The 14592-nt window shown below is 37.7% G+C and overlaps 2 protein-coding genes across 2 annotated transcripts in view; one reads left to right on the top strand and one right to left on the bottom strand.

Annotated features, from left to right (window-relative positions):
* The window catches only part of rxfp1 (relaxin family peptide receptor 1), a 70638-nt gene extending 69719 nt beyond the window's left edge, over positions 1-919 (bottom strand). Inside the window, exon 1 of the mRNA XM_028459140.1 lies at positions 877-919. Within this exon, the coding sequence (XP_028314941.1) occupies positions 877-919 (43 nt within the window). The remainder of the gene's footprint in view (positions 1-876) is intronic.
* anxa5a (annexin A5a) overlaps positions 1-14592 on the top strand; it is a 1189405-nt gene that overhangs the window by 1130941 nt on the left and 43872 nt on the right. The window lies entirely within an intron of this gene.

Below are 14592 nucleotides of genomic sequence, written 5' to 3'. Positions count from 1 at the left end.
AAACCAAATGCACAATCAAAAGTAGGGATGTCCCAATACAACATCCGATCTGATTCTTGAGTACTGATACCGATATTGATCCGATGCAATATCAGCACCGAACCATACATACTTTTATTACTTATTTATTATTTTGTTGTGTGGAATGTTAGAAAACAAGTGATACATAAATTACATGCAATTTGAATAAAAATTAATGAAACCAATAAAACAATGTATATTATACTTTTGTCCTATTTTTATTTATTTGTTTTTCTTTTTTCACCTTGTCTGCCCATGCTGTCGAAGGTCAACACTACATGTTGTGCAATCTTTTCACGACAGCAATGCATGTTTTATTATTACAATTAAATACATGATTTAAAAAAAAAAAAAAAAAAAAAATTATTGCATAATTGTAATTATTTATTATTTTTGCTGACATCAGATCAGGACAAACTTGTAATTTAGAATAACCTTGAATACTGTTTTGTCTTAATGTGTTAACTTTGTGTGAAACTGGCATCCTTTCAATGATTTTTTTTTTTTTTTTTGGCAAACTAATATTAATTTGCGAAATATTAAAAATAATAATACATTTCATTTAAAAGCGCTTTTCGAGACACTCAAAGACACTTTACAGCATAAAAAACAACAAGAGCATTGATAGAAGAAAACACGACACTATTTATACATTCATTTTGAAAGTCTGCTGACACACTTTGATAAATGAGCGTGTGAATTGTATTTGGGTTGAATGTAAACTGCTCTCATGCACCAAAAAGCAGCAGAAATACAACCAGTGTCATCGCTTCAAATAAAAAGCAATCCAAACTATCCCCCCCCCCAAAAAAAAGACAAAGAAAATGCGCCTCCGCACATTGTTAAAACCCTTACCTGACACTGCAAACGCAAACACCACAGCCATGTAAACATGCATGGTGCCTTAGTGTGACGTAGTGTGGATGAAAAGCACACAGCGTGGATCTTCACGCTTGAAAAGCTGCGCGTAAAAACGGTCCAAAAGTTTCCTGTGGCGCTAACGAGTGGATGGAGGCTGGAAGCTGGAGATATCCAGTGTGTGTGTGTGTGTGTGTGTGTAGGTATATATAATACATATAGCTGGAACCAGAGAGCCTGACGCAGGGAGAGAGAGAGAGAGAGAGAGAGAGAGAGAGAGAGAGAGAGAGAGAGAGAGAGAGAGAGAGAGAGAGAGAGAGAGAGAGATTTCCAGACTTCCTTTAATTAGCTCAAAACATTCTCTAACAATAAACATAAATAACCAACAGCCAATAATAATGAAAATGAAATCAAATAAAAACAAAATCATTCTCAATAGAACATAAAACACGTTCGATGCACCAAGTAAGTGTCTTCAAACATTTTCAAATGTTTTGTCAAACTGAAGTATCTCAAATCTAATTTCTTCACATCTGAAACAAAAGATCCTTCCACCTTTTTCCTCCTGCTTAGGTACACAGACATCTTTGCCTGACTTAACAGGAAATTCAAAAGTTGACATTTGAACTTTTGATGTCTGGTGTATTTATAACCCAAAATGACCATCTGCTGGGAAAAAACCTCACAAAACAATTAACGTTTGAAACGAGCATGAGACAATGAAACGCAGTTTCCCTCTGCGGACAGAACACACAGGTATCTGTCACATCAGAAACCAAACTAATGACAGCAATGGAACCATGAAGAACCCTCCACTGTAAGTCACCACCACGCTTTGTTAGCGAGGCTATAATTATAGAGAGCTTTCCACAGCTTTCTGTGTTTCTGACAGAGCCAGGTGAGCTCTCCACAGAGTTTCCATTCAATCTCTGTTTGTTCTGATGTAAAACCTTGACTGACAGGTAATACATGGTCTTACATTTTTAGCAGAAACCAACATTGTCATTGAAAACAGGAACAAGTGTCACAATAGGAAAAAGCTAAATTAGTCCATCACAAAAAGCAACAAGCAGAAACATCTGCTTTTTCCAGCCCCGAAGCAGGAGGTCCATCACTCTAACTGACCTGGTCCCCAAACATGAGGCCAGACCAGCTGCATTGTCCAGGTGAGGGCCACACACCTCCACCACATGTCCAAGCCTGAGGGTTCCTCTTCTTCTTTTAGAATTTTCGGCAGACTAGACGCATCAGAGGCATATTGCTGCCCTCCATAGGTCTTGTGTTTCCCCACATGTAGTCCTTATCTGTCTTCAGTTTATCCTTTGCTACTGCAGTTCTGTGCCTTATGTTTAGTTACGCTCACAATGAGTGCTCCTCAGTCACAGACTGAGACTGAACACTCATCACTCCTCCATGTAATAATTCCCCTACTTCTTGCCACCCTAAACTGTTAATTCCCAGGATTTTTTCTGCTGACTTTATAATGATTTTGATCTTTTCAGTTTGAGCTGAACAATTTATTACATCTAACATGAATATAATTAAATTGTTTTTATCCACCATTAATGTTTCTTTCTTTGTCTGTTGGCAATCTTTGCACTCCTCTACTTTCCTCACTGTTTCACTTGTCAGTTTTCCTGTATCTCCTCCTACTTTTCTAACAGTTCACCTCACCCATCTTCTCCCTACCTCCACCACTATGTGTCTCTTCACCAGGCGGCTCCTTATTCCCACCACCTTGCGTCTGCTCACTTGTCTGTGTCCCCCATGTCCTTTGTATGGACATGCTCTGATCAGATGCCCCTCCCTGTGCAGTGCAGACATTTTATATTTTCAGACGTTGTATAAATCACATTATCAAAGTCATCCACTCTCAGGCTGAAAGCATGAATAAGTTCCCCGTTTCTTTTATTTAAGATCATATTAACCTGACGTCTGTGTGGCTTTACAGCCCGACGGCAGCTTCTTAATGGGAGTGACGATTTTCCACAATAACCTTCCTCGAAGGCAGAGACAATGACAAATGTGTCATTCATGAGCACTACGTTTTCTACCACGCGTTCGCCTTTTCAACGCTGTCTAAAAACAGCACCACCGTTCCACATTCATTCATAACGAGAATAACGAGAGGCATCGGCGACCTTTACGCTGTGCCTTCTTGTTAAACCTGTAAACTCAACTCCCATTTTCTCCACACGTGCCAAAACACCACAACATGCCACTAAACTACTCCATCTCTACACAGACTGCTTATTTGTTCTATACTTTCATTTCAGAGTGCAATGACACAATAAACTGAATTATTTTCAGTGAAGAACTGGAAAAAGTAGTGAATATACATATTATGTCCCGTAGGTGTTTGTGTACATGTATGTATAACTGGACATGTGTGTGTATGTATATATGTAAAACCCTGTACAAAACCTTTTCCCCTTTTATAACACTTTTCCTTTAGTTGTAAATTATGTTCTACATATATATATATATATATATATAGTGAAACCCTATATATTCTAAAAAAATTTTTGTGTGTAGTCATTGGTCCAGGTGCAGTCTAGTAATAGTTATATGAAATCCATGCATTTCTCTGGATGTAAGTTTTGTGCACTTCTTTCACAGTTTGGTATAAATAACCACCAGACTTGATCGCCCCATACATTTTTATCACACAACGAAAATGGCTTAAGAAATGCTGCTGTTTCCCGCTCTGACAGGTAAAATAACCTGAGCCGTAAATAAACAGAAAAGGTTTTGGTTTAAACTGTCGAAAAGAGAAAACACCATTTGTCTGAGGTTGTTGAGCTTTGTCGAGGTCCATATGAAATGCAAAATTTTGTGTGACTGTGATGCCTCCAGAAAAGCGTCTGGATGCTTTTCATTTTTCCTTTTCACAATTTTATCATGATGTGTTTGTAATGGAAGCCCATCCCCGGCAGTAAAAAAAAAAAGAGAAAAGAATAACTAGGAAAAGTAAAATAATATTGTCACTGTTTCAAACTTATGATATACGAAGTCATAATTATGAATTAGTATCTTATAATCATATCTCAGATACGTGTCAAACTGAAGGACCAGGGGCCAAATCCGACCCCAATCTTTTTTGTCCCGTGTACCCCCTTTGCATTTTTGTAAAATCATGTGTACCCCCTCCTCATATCATAGATACCCTCTCCATATCGTCTTGAACATTGGTTCCCTAAGGCCTAATCTACAAATTAAGAACAACAAGTGTAATTCAAAGTGGCATTCATTTATGTTTTAATTCCCATGCAACTTCAATAGTAAGTGCCGTAAATACTTTGTCCTTTGTAAATTGTAGCAAATTATTGTCTCGTATTATTAGAAGTATGATAAAATGGCCTCTACAGAATAAAACATTAATTTTTCAATAAATTACAAGCAAATATAGTATTTTATTGAGCAATAGTACTGTTAGTTTGTGGTGAATTTGTCCAAAAAAAAACAGCCTAAAAAGAACTAGTCATATTTCCTAATATTTTTTAAATTAATTGTTAAATCTTAGTACGTCCTGCAATGTGATCATGTACCCCTATAGGAGTACAAGTACCCCAGTTTGGGAACCACTGCTTTAGAGCATCAAAATCGGTCAGCAGGACAAAGTCAAATTACAAAAAACATGAATCATTGTGTCGAAATGTCAAGTAATTCAGTTATAGATACCGCAGCCCTTTCAAATACATACATTCTGTGACGGTCCACAATATTTTCCAGGGCTCACTGTTTTCCCACGCTTTTATCACATGATGGCAATCATTTTTAATCTTTATCCTTTCCAAAATCCTGCAATTTTATTAGAATTGTTCAACAAATATGGTCACAAATGCAAGGATATTTAAAGATTGGATATTGTCTGTAACTTCCATTACTTTACAAATATTTATAGAGCAGAATAATGTTAAAAATTGCTCGTTTTCCCGCCTAAAGTTTGCAGCCCACTTGAGATCAAACTGATGCGTATTTGAACTAAAATGTGTTTGACACCATGATTTAAGAGTTCTAAATGATTATATTTACTAAAGCTGTCACTATGTAAGGACAGCTTTACATCAAACTAGTAGTTTGTGTGAAAAAAACAGACTCACTGAGTTCCTCCTGCTGCTCCTGCAGCCTTTGGCAGATTGTTGGAATGCACCGCAACCGAGCAAAAAGAACCAATCAGAGCCAGGATTGTGTTTGATGGGCTGTCTGACAACTGCTGCTCACAGGCCCCGCCCCTTTCCCAGAACTCTACAGTGTATGGTCTGGAGGAGTAGAAGATTTAATTGGTGACTTTTCTGCTTGAAAGGTAATTACTGCTGCTTGACATTATGTTTGATTTGTAATTGTTACACTAGAACTCTGGAAATCATGTGTTGTTCATGTGCACGCAGCAGCCTCCGTGTGGGCTGCTGTAAGTGACACTGAGTTGTTGCTGCTACTGAGGTTTGTGCACATTGAGAGAGAGAAGCGCTGCAGTAATATGCTTTTAACAGAGAATGTTATAATACTGTGATGTTGCTGTTGGGCGAACGTTAGCTGTTAGCTCCTCTGAGGGAGGGACTTTGGAAAGTTTGGAGGCTGGGCAAGAGAGCAGCGGGGAGGGAGGGGGACAGAGGGATCTGAGAGTTGCGGACGGCACCTTTAAAGTACCAAGTCATTAAACTGAATCAGACCACATAAAAGCCTTGTGAGTTCTCTGAGGGGCTGATTTTCATACAACGGAGAAATAAAATCAGGAAAACTGACGAAAAGCCAAAATAATTAAAGGAAAACACTTAGGAATCAAACAATCCAGTAAGGACGAAACAAAGTAATTGACAGACCCATGATGGTGACAGACTACATGGCTTATTTATAGGATTATAGGGACAGTCAGTGTGCGGGGGATTGAAAACACAACAAAAACCACATTAGTGGAGCAAGTCAGTAGCACACAGAGCAATTCAGTATTTGTAGCTCACTTTGTTCTTCAGTAGCACTTCCATGTCTTCCACACACCTAGATTGTCTGATGGTGCTGCTGTACCCGTTCGGGCCGGTGTGACGATGATCATCTTCTTCTACTTATTATTAGAGGTTATAAATGAACAAATGTGTGCTAGCACCCCCTCAAATTGAGGTGAAAGGCTTTTTGTCTTACGTGATTGTGCTATTCTCATTAATTTATGAAGTCTTGTGGCCCACAAGCGCCATTGATACAAAATGCCTGTGCAATCGACCGGTAGATCGCAATCGATGCGTTGGGCACCACTGGTTTAAACTATATTTGTCTGTCCGAGTCTGCTATTTGGTCCAGTGTTCTGACTTCCACCTCACACTGATTAACTTGAGGAGTTGTAATGTATGCATTGGCACTATATGTTAAAAACCACATGTGCATGCTGAAATTTAATATCAAATCCATTTTCTCTGTAAAATATGGTTGCCTGGAAATAATCTAATCAGAATCTGATAAGCCAGGCTTTCAGTCCAACAGCTGAAATGATTGAAGACTTTTCATACTCATGTTTGCTTATTAATTTTTAAAAAATGGAATAGACCCCCTACACACCTGCCTTCAGCTTTCTGTATATAGGCCAATCTATATGAAGTCAGGTGAAGTGGAGTCGTGCTTCTTCAGTGAATCTATAGAACAAATAGAAGAAATTGGGTGCAATCATGTTTATATTAGTGAAGAAGGCAACACTAAGCTTAATTAAAATGAAAAACAAAAAACACAATAAAGTGTAATACTAATCATCCCAACACTAAAAAGTCCTTTCATCTCCTAATCCCAGGGTATATTTGTCATCTATGCAGCAGTGCAACACAGCCTATAATTCTGTTGTTTTTATAATTGCGACATTTTATAAACACCAGCCTTACGCTCTCGTAGTTAATCAGTAACAAACCCTTATTGACAAAGACATGATTTTCTTTAATAATTAAGTATCACAGGCAATGAGCCGTTTGCTCTGTCATCCCCGTTTACGTTCTCACTGTGAGATGACATCGATGCTTTAGTGAATCAATAGAAATAACTGATGGTAATTGTTATGTGCCGTGTGTGTGTGTGTGTGTGTGTGTGTGCATGTGTTCTGTCTGCAGGTTCCTCCTCTGCAGAGTGGCAGGTGATGAGTGGGAGGCTATCTCTCTCTCTCTCTCTCTCTCTCTCTCCACACCTCTGTCTTGAGCAGGAGCTCTGGGCTCTTGGCGTGAAGTTCCCTCTGGATGAACTTTACAGGTTTCCAGTGCAGTGGCAGTGGCGGCTGCAGCGACCAAAGGCTGGGATACACTGTGCGATTTTTGTCAATCGTTATACTCAGCTCCAGCTCAGACTGTGTGACTCAAGTGCAGAGCCTGAATGTGCGTAGCTCACTAATCATGTTCTCACACTATACGGACCGACACGTCGGTGTCTTGTTTCCGAAAATGCAACGTACAAATTGGAAGAAGAAGAAGAACTCTGAAGTGTCGCCATTAAAACAGAAGAAGAAGAAGAAGAACCCGCAATTAGAGAAATACTCGTGACTGAATTTCAGACATGTTTGATTTTCTTACGACCATACGATTGCTGATCGGGAGCAGGTTGTGATAGCTGTTAATCGCTGTTAATCGCTTCTCGTGACCCCATGTATACTACACGATGCACGACACACGATTTAGCAGAGACTTAGCCCGATCCTAAAAATATGTATGTGTATGCCTTCCTTAAGTTCTGTTGTTTTGAGCTTCCTCTTGGTGTTTTCGTTAGTGGCCTTTCAGCTGTACGCTTGTTTTAAGTTGCTTAGCTGTGGTTATTAAATTTGGCCTGTTTTCCTTATTTTCTTCTCATTTGTTACCTCCACTTGGATTTACAAAGGTCTTCTTTTAATTCGTAACAATTGGGGGCTTGTCCCGTGAGTAATAATGACAAAAATCTACAATTAGGAGGAAGGAAAAAGAAATGGACTCAATTGGGTTACATGTATAATCTGAAGTAAATTAATTGAAATCCTCAGTTTTTGGGCACCCTTATTTGTTTTCTTCCGAAATATTGCGATGAAATGTGCAATCCGAATCAAAATTGGTTGAAATTCTGTGGGGAAATTTAGGAACTAAACCGACATAAATGAAGAAGAAGAGGAGCATGCATCTAAAGAAAATAAATGATAACTAATATATGATAGTAAATGTCATGTACATTGGTTGCAAAGTAAAGCCTATTGCAGTTAGATATATTATTATATCCTTGTAACCATGTTAATCCCATATGTAAAGAATTTTCTGAGTGGGTTTATATGGAAGGGAACTGTTGTTGCTGTGGAGACATGTGTGCAGAAAATTCCTTTTAACGCAATTCGGACCTGTTCATTATGAGATTAAGTATTAACACAAATTACACTTAGAAGAGATTTGTAATAAATACCTCATATGCTTCTTTGTATCAATTTAAGTTTTTAGCACTGTACGTGCAGATGGCACAACTTTATCGTTCATTCAAATATGTGTGAATGATACGACACGTCTCTTATACCTAAAATGATTAATTCTGTATTACTTATGTTGGTCTGGTATGCCCTAAAACCCTGTTGCTTTGTTTTGAACACACACAACTGTGAACTCTTTTCATGACCTCAAGGTATGAGCGAACGAAGCAGAGGTAGACCAGGCTAGATCACGTCTGTACCAGCCTCTCATGAGGTGCAATGTTGCAAGGAGGGGTTTGCTTGCTTTTGAACAGACAGACAGACATAGATACAAAGAGACAGAAAGACACACAGATGAAGAAATATAAACGTCTTCTTCAGGCCACCTGCGCCTGAGCTTACCCCCAATTTCCCCTACATCCAAAACTGCTACGAAACTGATGCGGAACCGCAATGCAGCTGATGGATATTCATTAAAGTCAATGTGCCAATTTCCACCGCATTCCAAATCTGTTCCAGCAGAGTGTGCAAACTATACCGCAGCTGTCGGTAGGGCTCACTTATATGGGGGCGTGCCTCAGAAGGATGAGCGGTGACGGTATTTTTAGCACGCCACCTCACGATGTCCCACGCCCATTAAGCATAAACCAGGTTTTGCAAAACACATCTATTATTACAAACCTGTACATCTGCTTGCTTTATGTCAGCACATGTAAACACTTCTCACATCCAACGTCCACGCATCAACATGCGCAAAATAATCTCTGAAATACTATAATGCGAATCAACAAACCAATGAATGACAAAACACACACGACCATCATAATACATTTTTTTTAAAAAATCAGCTAGGTTGTGTAACGCCCGCCAATAATGTCCGCAATCATGATAAAAATCTGCAGCATTTAATGCAATAACCCACAACACAGTTCTAACAATTGATAATACAGTTTATAGGCCTACAGATTAGCATTAACCTTAAAGCAGAAGCGACCACACAGGCCTGGGATCAGCTACCTTTGCTGTTGGTCCAGAAGCCCATGATGTCAACAGGTGATGACCTGATTTAAACTAGGATGTGATGAAGGGTGTTGGGTAGAATCTCTCTAATGGGGGTCCATTAAGATTCACAAAAAAGAGCGATGAGAGGCTGTTTTTACATAGTCTATTGCAGGTTTTGCTGTCACTGTCATTGACGGCAGAAAACCTCACATTCTCACACTGACATTCTATCCGTACGCAGCGCCCCTATTTGGCTAGTTTACGTCACCTGATAGGTCAGGCATTGGCCAGTTTAGGTTGCATGACTAAGACCAAAACTAACCCTAACCCTAAAAATTGTTGTGATATTGGGTTGTAACCTAACCCTAAACTTAACCCTAACCCTAAGACACTACGTATGTATACTTTGGTAACCGTACCAATAGCACCGGGGGTTGCCCGTACGGCAACCGTACAAATAGACACTTTCTTCTTTTTCCGCTTCCGATGTCTGACTTAAAGTGACGGCATAGCGCTCCCACGCTTCATTGGTGAGAACAAGAACTGCATGCAGGCTGGCTTCTTTATTAAAGTGAAACAGTGATGCACAAATCGTACATTAAAAAAAGCCTATTTCTACACATGATCACATTATAATAATACAAAAAAATAAAAAATAAGACAAAGGAAATACATGGGAAAAACAGCATTTTGCCATTGTTTAAAAGTTCACAAATCATGTTTCCAGGGGAGCTCATGTCTCATTAAGGGGGGGCTGAGACCCATCTGGCTTCCCCGTAGTTCGCAACCTCGCACCCTGGTTACAATGCGTTGGGGTTTGACAGACTGCAGAGCATGCAGCAGTTATGCAGTGGATACGTTAAGGAGTAGTTACGCATCCAGTAGAAATCTGGTGTAACACGTGATGACTCTTTATGTGACTCATCTGGAGTGGCAGACAAACAGCAGGTGAACCTGAATTACGACAACTAATTTAACACTCTCTCTTTATCGCCACTCAGTCATTACTGTGCCAATTTGTGACCTGGGCTCCGCCCCATGTACAGCCTCTTATTACTGTCAATTGAAGCTATGGATTCAATCATTAGTCCTGAGGAGCAGTAACACGTAAGGGGGACGAAAGGGCAGTGGTTTATCTCAGAAAACTGCAATTGGAAAAAAAAAGAAAAAGTAAACTAACTGCAGTGGTGTTGAGGAGTCAGAAAACAATATATACAGTATGATCAAGCCACATATTTTATTCCATCGTGTTTGTGTGCAGCAGGAGCCTATAATGAGGCAGCTGTTAGAGAAAAAATGTTGTTCACCGTCTCAACTTTATCTTCAGTTTTCTGTCTATGGTCCATGTGTGAAGATGTAAGATTTGGAATCAGTGTGGCATGGTGTCTGAGAGAAAACCAGTGAATCATTATCACACAATGGCCACAGTCAGTGAAACCAGCACTTTGTATCGATGTGGAGAGAAATCCGCCATTCGGTGATGCTCGTAGCTCATTTGGTGACTAATCAATAAAAATCACAAAAACATTAAAATACAATGTACAATAGGCTATGGGTTAATACACTGGGGGAAAAAAAACACATTTTTAGAGCTGGGCAGAAATAATCATGATGCATGAATATCAAAACTATAGAACATCGGATTAAATTAGCCTCTGTTTATAGAGGAAGAAAAAGTCTCATCAAATTAATTTGTTTTCTGTTTAAGGCACTGACCTGCATCTACGGACTCAGTTTCAGTGCCAGGATGGATCGACACATTCCATAAATAAAGCAACTAAATCTGGGTCATAATCTCTTAACCGTTTCATTAGTTTGTATGTTTTAATGGTTTGTCTATGAGACATAACGTTTTGTGACCATTAAGTAAATGCAGGTTTATTAATGATAATATTTGCAGCTTGCAGTTTATCTTTATTGGTTACATTAAAACAAATATGGGCACAAACTAGTGGTCCAGGGGCCACATGAGACCCTCGGTTTGATTTTGTGTGGACCCTCAAAGTAAAAGCACAGAATTACAGAAAACAAAAAAAAAAAAAAAGCAAAATTCGACACAAAAAAAGTTATAAATAATGTACACAATTACGAAAATGGCAAAACGACAATAAAAATATACAAAAAATAATACTGGCATTGGTTAATGCTGACATGCATTTTGACAATGTGGCCCTCAGATCTGTCAATCCTGCTGTGATAAAAGTTGCCTATTTTTGCTCTAAATTCAAATAAAACTTATAAATCAGATGGAGCAGTAGCAGCAAAGAGGAAATGTTATGAGGTGCGTATTAATGAGTTGCGAAGATACACATTTTGTTTTTTACTCACTGTAAATATTCATTACCGACCCCACACCTGTATGGGAATACTGTTACAATCTAATACGTAACCACTGGAATTAAAAATAAGCTATTTTTGTATTATTTACAAGATGTTAGGGTATATTGCCAGAGGCAGAGCTACAGAACCGGGGGGGAATCCTTGATGTTTCCATCAATTATTAGTTGTTTGCATAAAAGAATGCGTGCAGTGCTTTAAAGTGCATTTGCATTTCATGTGTCTCTTTGAATGGATGATCAGTGTAAGCCATTCACTGGAAGCTGCCAAACCGACTCCTCGTCGCCTTCTAGGGAATGATGTTAGTTTTTAATGTGGCCTACTTTAGAAGATTAAAGACGAGAAAGATCTGTGTCCAGCTTTTATCTCAGTCCATCTTTTCAACTTCTTCCAGTGATGTGTCTGTATTCGATATCCAATTAATAAGGTTTAAACCTTCTGGAACATTAAATGAACACACTTTACACTCAACATTTTATCCGTGAGATGTGTGTTCAAAGAGGAAATAGAAGCGGAATGAAGGAATTGTGACGTAAAAACATAATGTAACGGTAACAAGACACTTTTTTCAGTGTTTCTGCATGAAGTTAAAGACTGATTTTCTGAGGTTTAAAGTTTCAAACGAGACAAGAGCTAAATTATTCAAGTTCAAGAAATTATTGTTTTTCGAAATGCAAAAATATAATATATTTATTGAGATGGTCCTTTTTTCTACCAAACAGATGAATCAGCATAATTATATTATTATCAATATTCAAGTAAAGATAAGACCATAAAAACTGTGGCTTTGATGAATCATATTTTTTTCTCTATTTTACCTACTAGATTCTGCATAAAAGGAGCCATGGTTGGTTATGGGTAATCAGTGCTAGGAATTTAACACACGTAAATGTGAAACTAAACATGGTTTATAAATACATGATGTATGCAACAAAATCCCTTTTAAACAGCAAACTATACGGTTTTATGCAAAAGTACTGCAACACTTGTTAGAGCTTTTATGAGTATGTAGAGTGTTTAGTTTTAATGCTTCACATTAATTTATTGAATTGTAAAAATATATATATATATTTTTAATTCTTCTGTTCATAGCATCTCAAAATAATAAAAAAAAAAAACACCTAAAGCTGTTCTGCATACCTGCAGAATGTCATGTTTTTAATGGATCAAGGTCACAAATTCAAAGTCAGGTATGGAACTTTCTGTCATATTTTTACATTTTAATATATTTTAAGGGTAACGCAATAACGCATGCTGAGCATTGCTCCTGTTTAGCTGCAGGAACAAAAAGGTTCACTGCCTCACTTCACCGCAGTCTTTCTCTAATGCAAACCAAACCCAGTTATCGAGACATCCCATCATTCAAAGGACATTCTTGACTCCACAGAACAAAGAACTTCAAGATGATGAAAATGTCTGGATATCGAGTGCACATGAAGACGCCTTCTTATTTGACTTTGCAAATCATTAAACTTTGTTTCTAAGTGTGAAAATATAAGTCAATTCAACTTTATTTTTATAGCACCAATAACATAGTGTGTAGGCAGATTGCCATATACTGTAACTTGTGGAAGCTTAAAACTTGCTTCCTGTAGGAATTTATTATTCTCAGAATTAATTTTGATAACAAAAGTGAAGGTTGGCTTCTCATATTTACTCTAACTACTAGGTTTACCTGTATTAGCATCTAAAATTGTGACAGTAAATTATGTGATTTGCTCTGAAAAGGTCCAAGCACATAAAAAATGATGGTACTACTGGTACTAATGTGCCTGAGTACAGTAAGTAATGAAGTCCAAAAAAGTGCATTATAAATCACGTTTTCGCAAAAATTAGATAAGATTAGATTATACGAAAACTCAATTCAAAAATGGAAAATTGAGGGAAAAAATGAAAATAGAATAAATAATAGATATTGGTCAAAATAACAAACAAAATATATACAAAATAAGCGGTAAGTGGGGTTTTACAAAGAGTAATGGGTAATAATGCACGTACAGACCCTTTCCAAAAGATTTGAATATCATGGAAAAGTTGTTTAATTTCCATAAATCTATTCAAAAAGTTCAACTTTCATAGAATATTGATTCAGGGCCCACAATTTAAACAAGTCAAGTACAGTATTTATTTTTTTATTTTTACATAATTTGAACTTCCAGCTCATAAAACCCACGAAATAGAATATCAAAAAATCATAATACTGTGAAGAAATCACCATTTACTTTTCAGTAAAAAAAGAGGAGCAGAAGGACTGGACTGTTGGCCAGTGGTCCACGGTCCTCTTTTCCGATGAAAGTAAAGTGTGACTTTCAATCGCGAATCAAGGTCCAAGGCATTCCTGTCAAGTTTTGGATTTCAAAATAAAGGAAATTTCCTGGCGCCCACTACGAGCCGTCCCGCCCGCTCAACCAAGCTCCAGTATCCCTTATATTTTAAGATAGGTGTACAAGAAATCTAAAATACCCACTTTTCAACCACTTCTTAAATACAATTATGTGATTAGAATCTTGTAGTCCTATCTTTGTTGACATTGAAATGCTGTGAACATTCCTACTAGGGCTGGGCAATATTAACCAAAACTCATATCTCAATATATTTTCTCAAAATGGTGATATACGATATAAATCTTGATAATTTTATCAAATAAAGTCTGACCAGAAAAACAATTCTGGGTTAAATGTGCTGATGCCAAATGCCACACAGGGACATTTATTAACAAACAGCTGATCAATATGTGACACTCATTAATCATCTAACTGAGCTTTACATGTTGTTCTGAGAAGTAAAAGCAGCGACTCCTAAAACTAGTATTTTGATACATAATAAGCTATAATATATACATATATATTTATATATAGATATATGAAATATTATAGTTTTCTATATCGCCAAAATAGAAAACTCGATGCATCTTGAATCTCGATATATTGCCCAGCCCTAATTCCTAAATTTTAAAACATCCTAAATAAAAACACAAATGTGTAAAT

This window comes from Gouania willdenowi, chromosome 10 (assembly GCF_900634775.1).
Source record: "Gouania willdenowi chromosome 10, fGouWil2.1, whole genome shotgun sequence".
In the NCBI taxonomy this organism is placed as follows: Eukaryota; Metazoa; Chordata; class Actinopteri; order Blenniiformes; family Gobiesocidae; genus Gouania; species Gouania willdenowi.
This window is presented reverse-complemented; position numbering and strand designations above follow the sequence as displayed.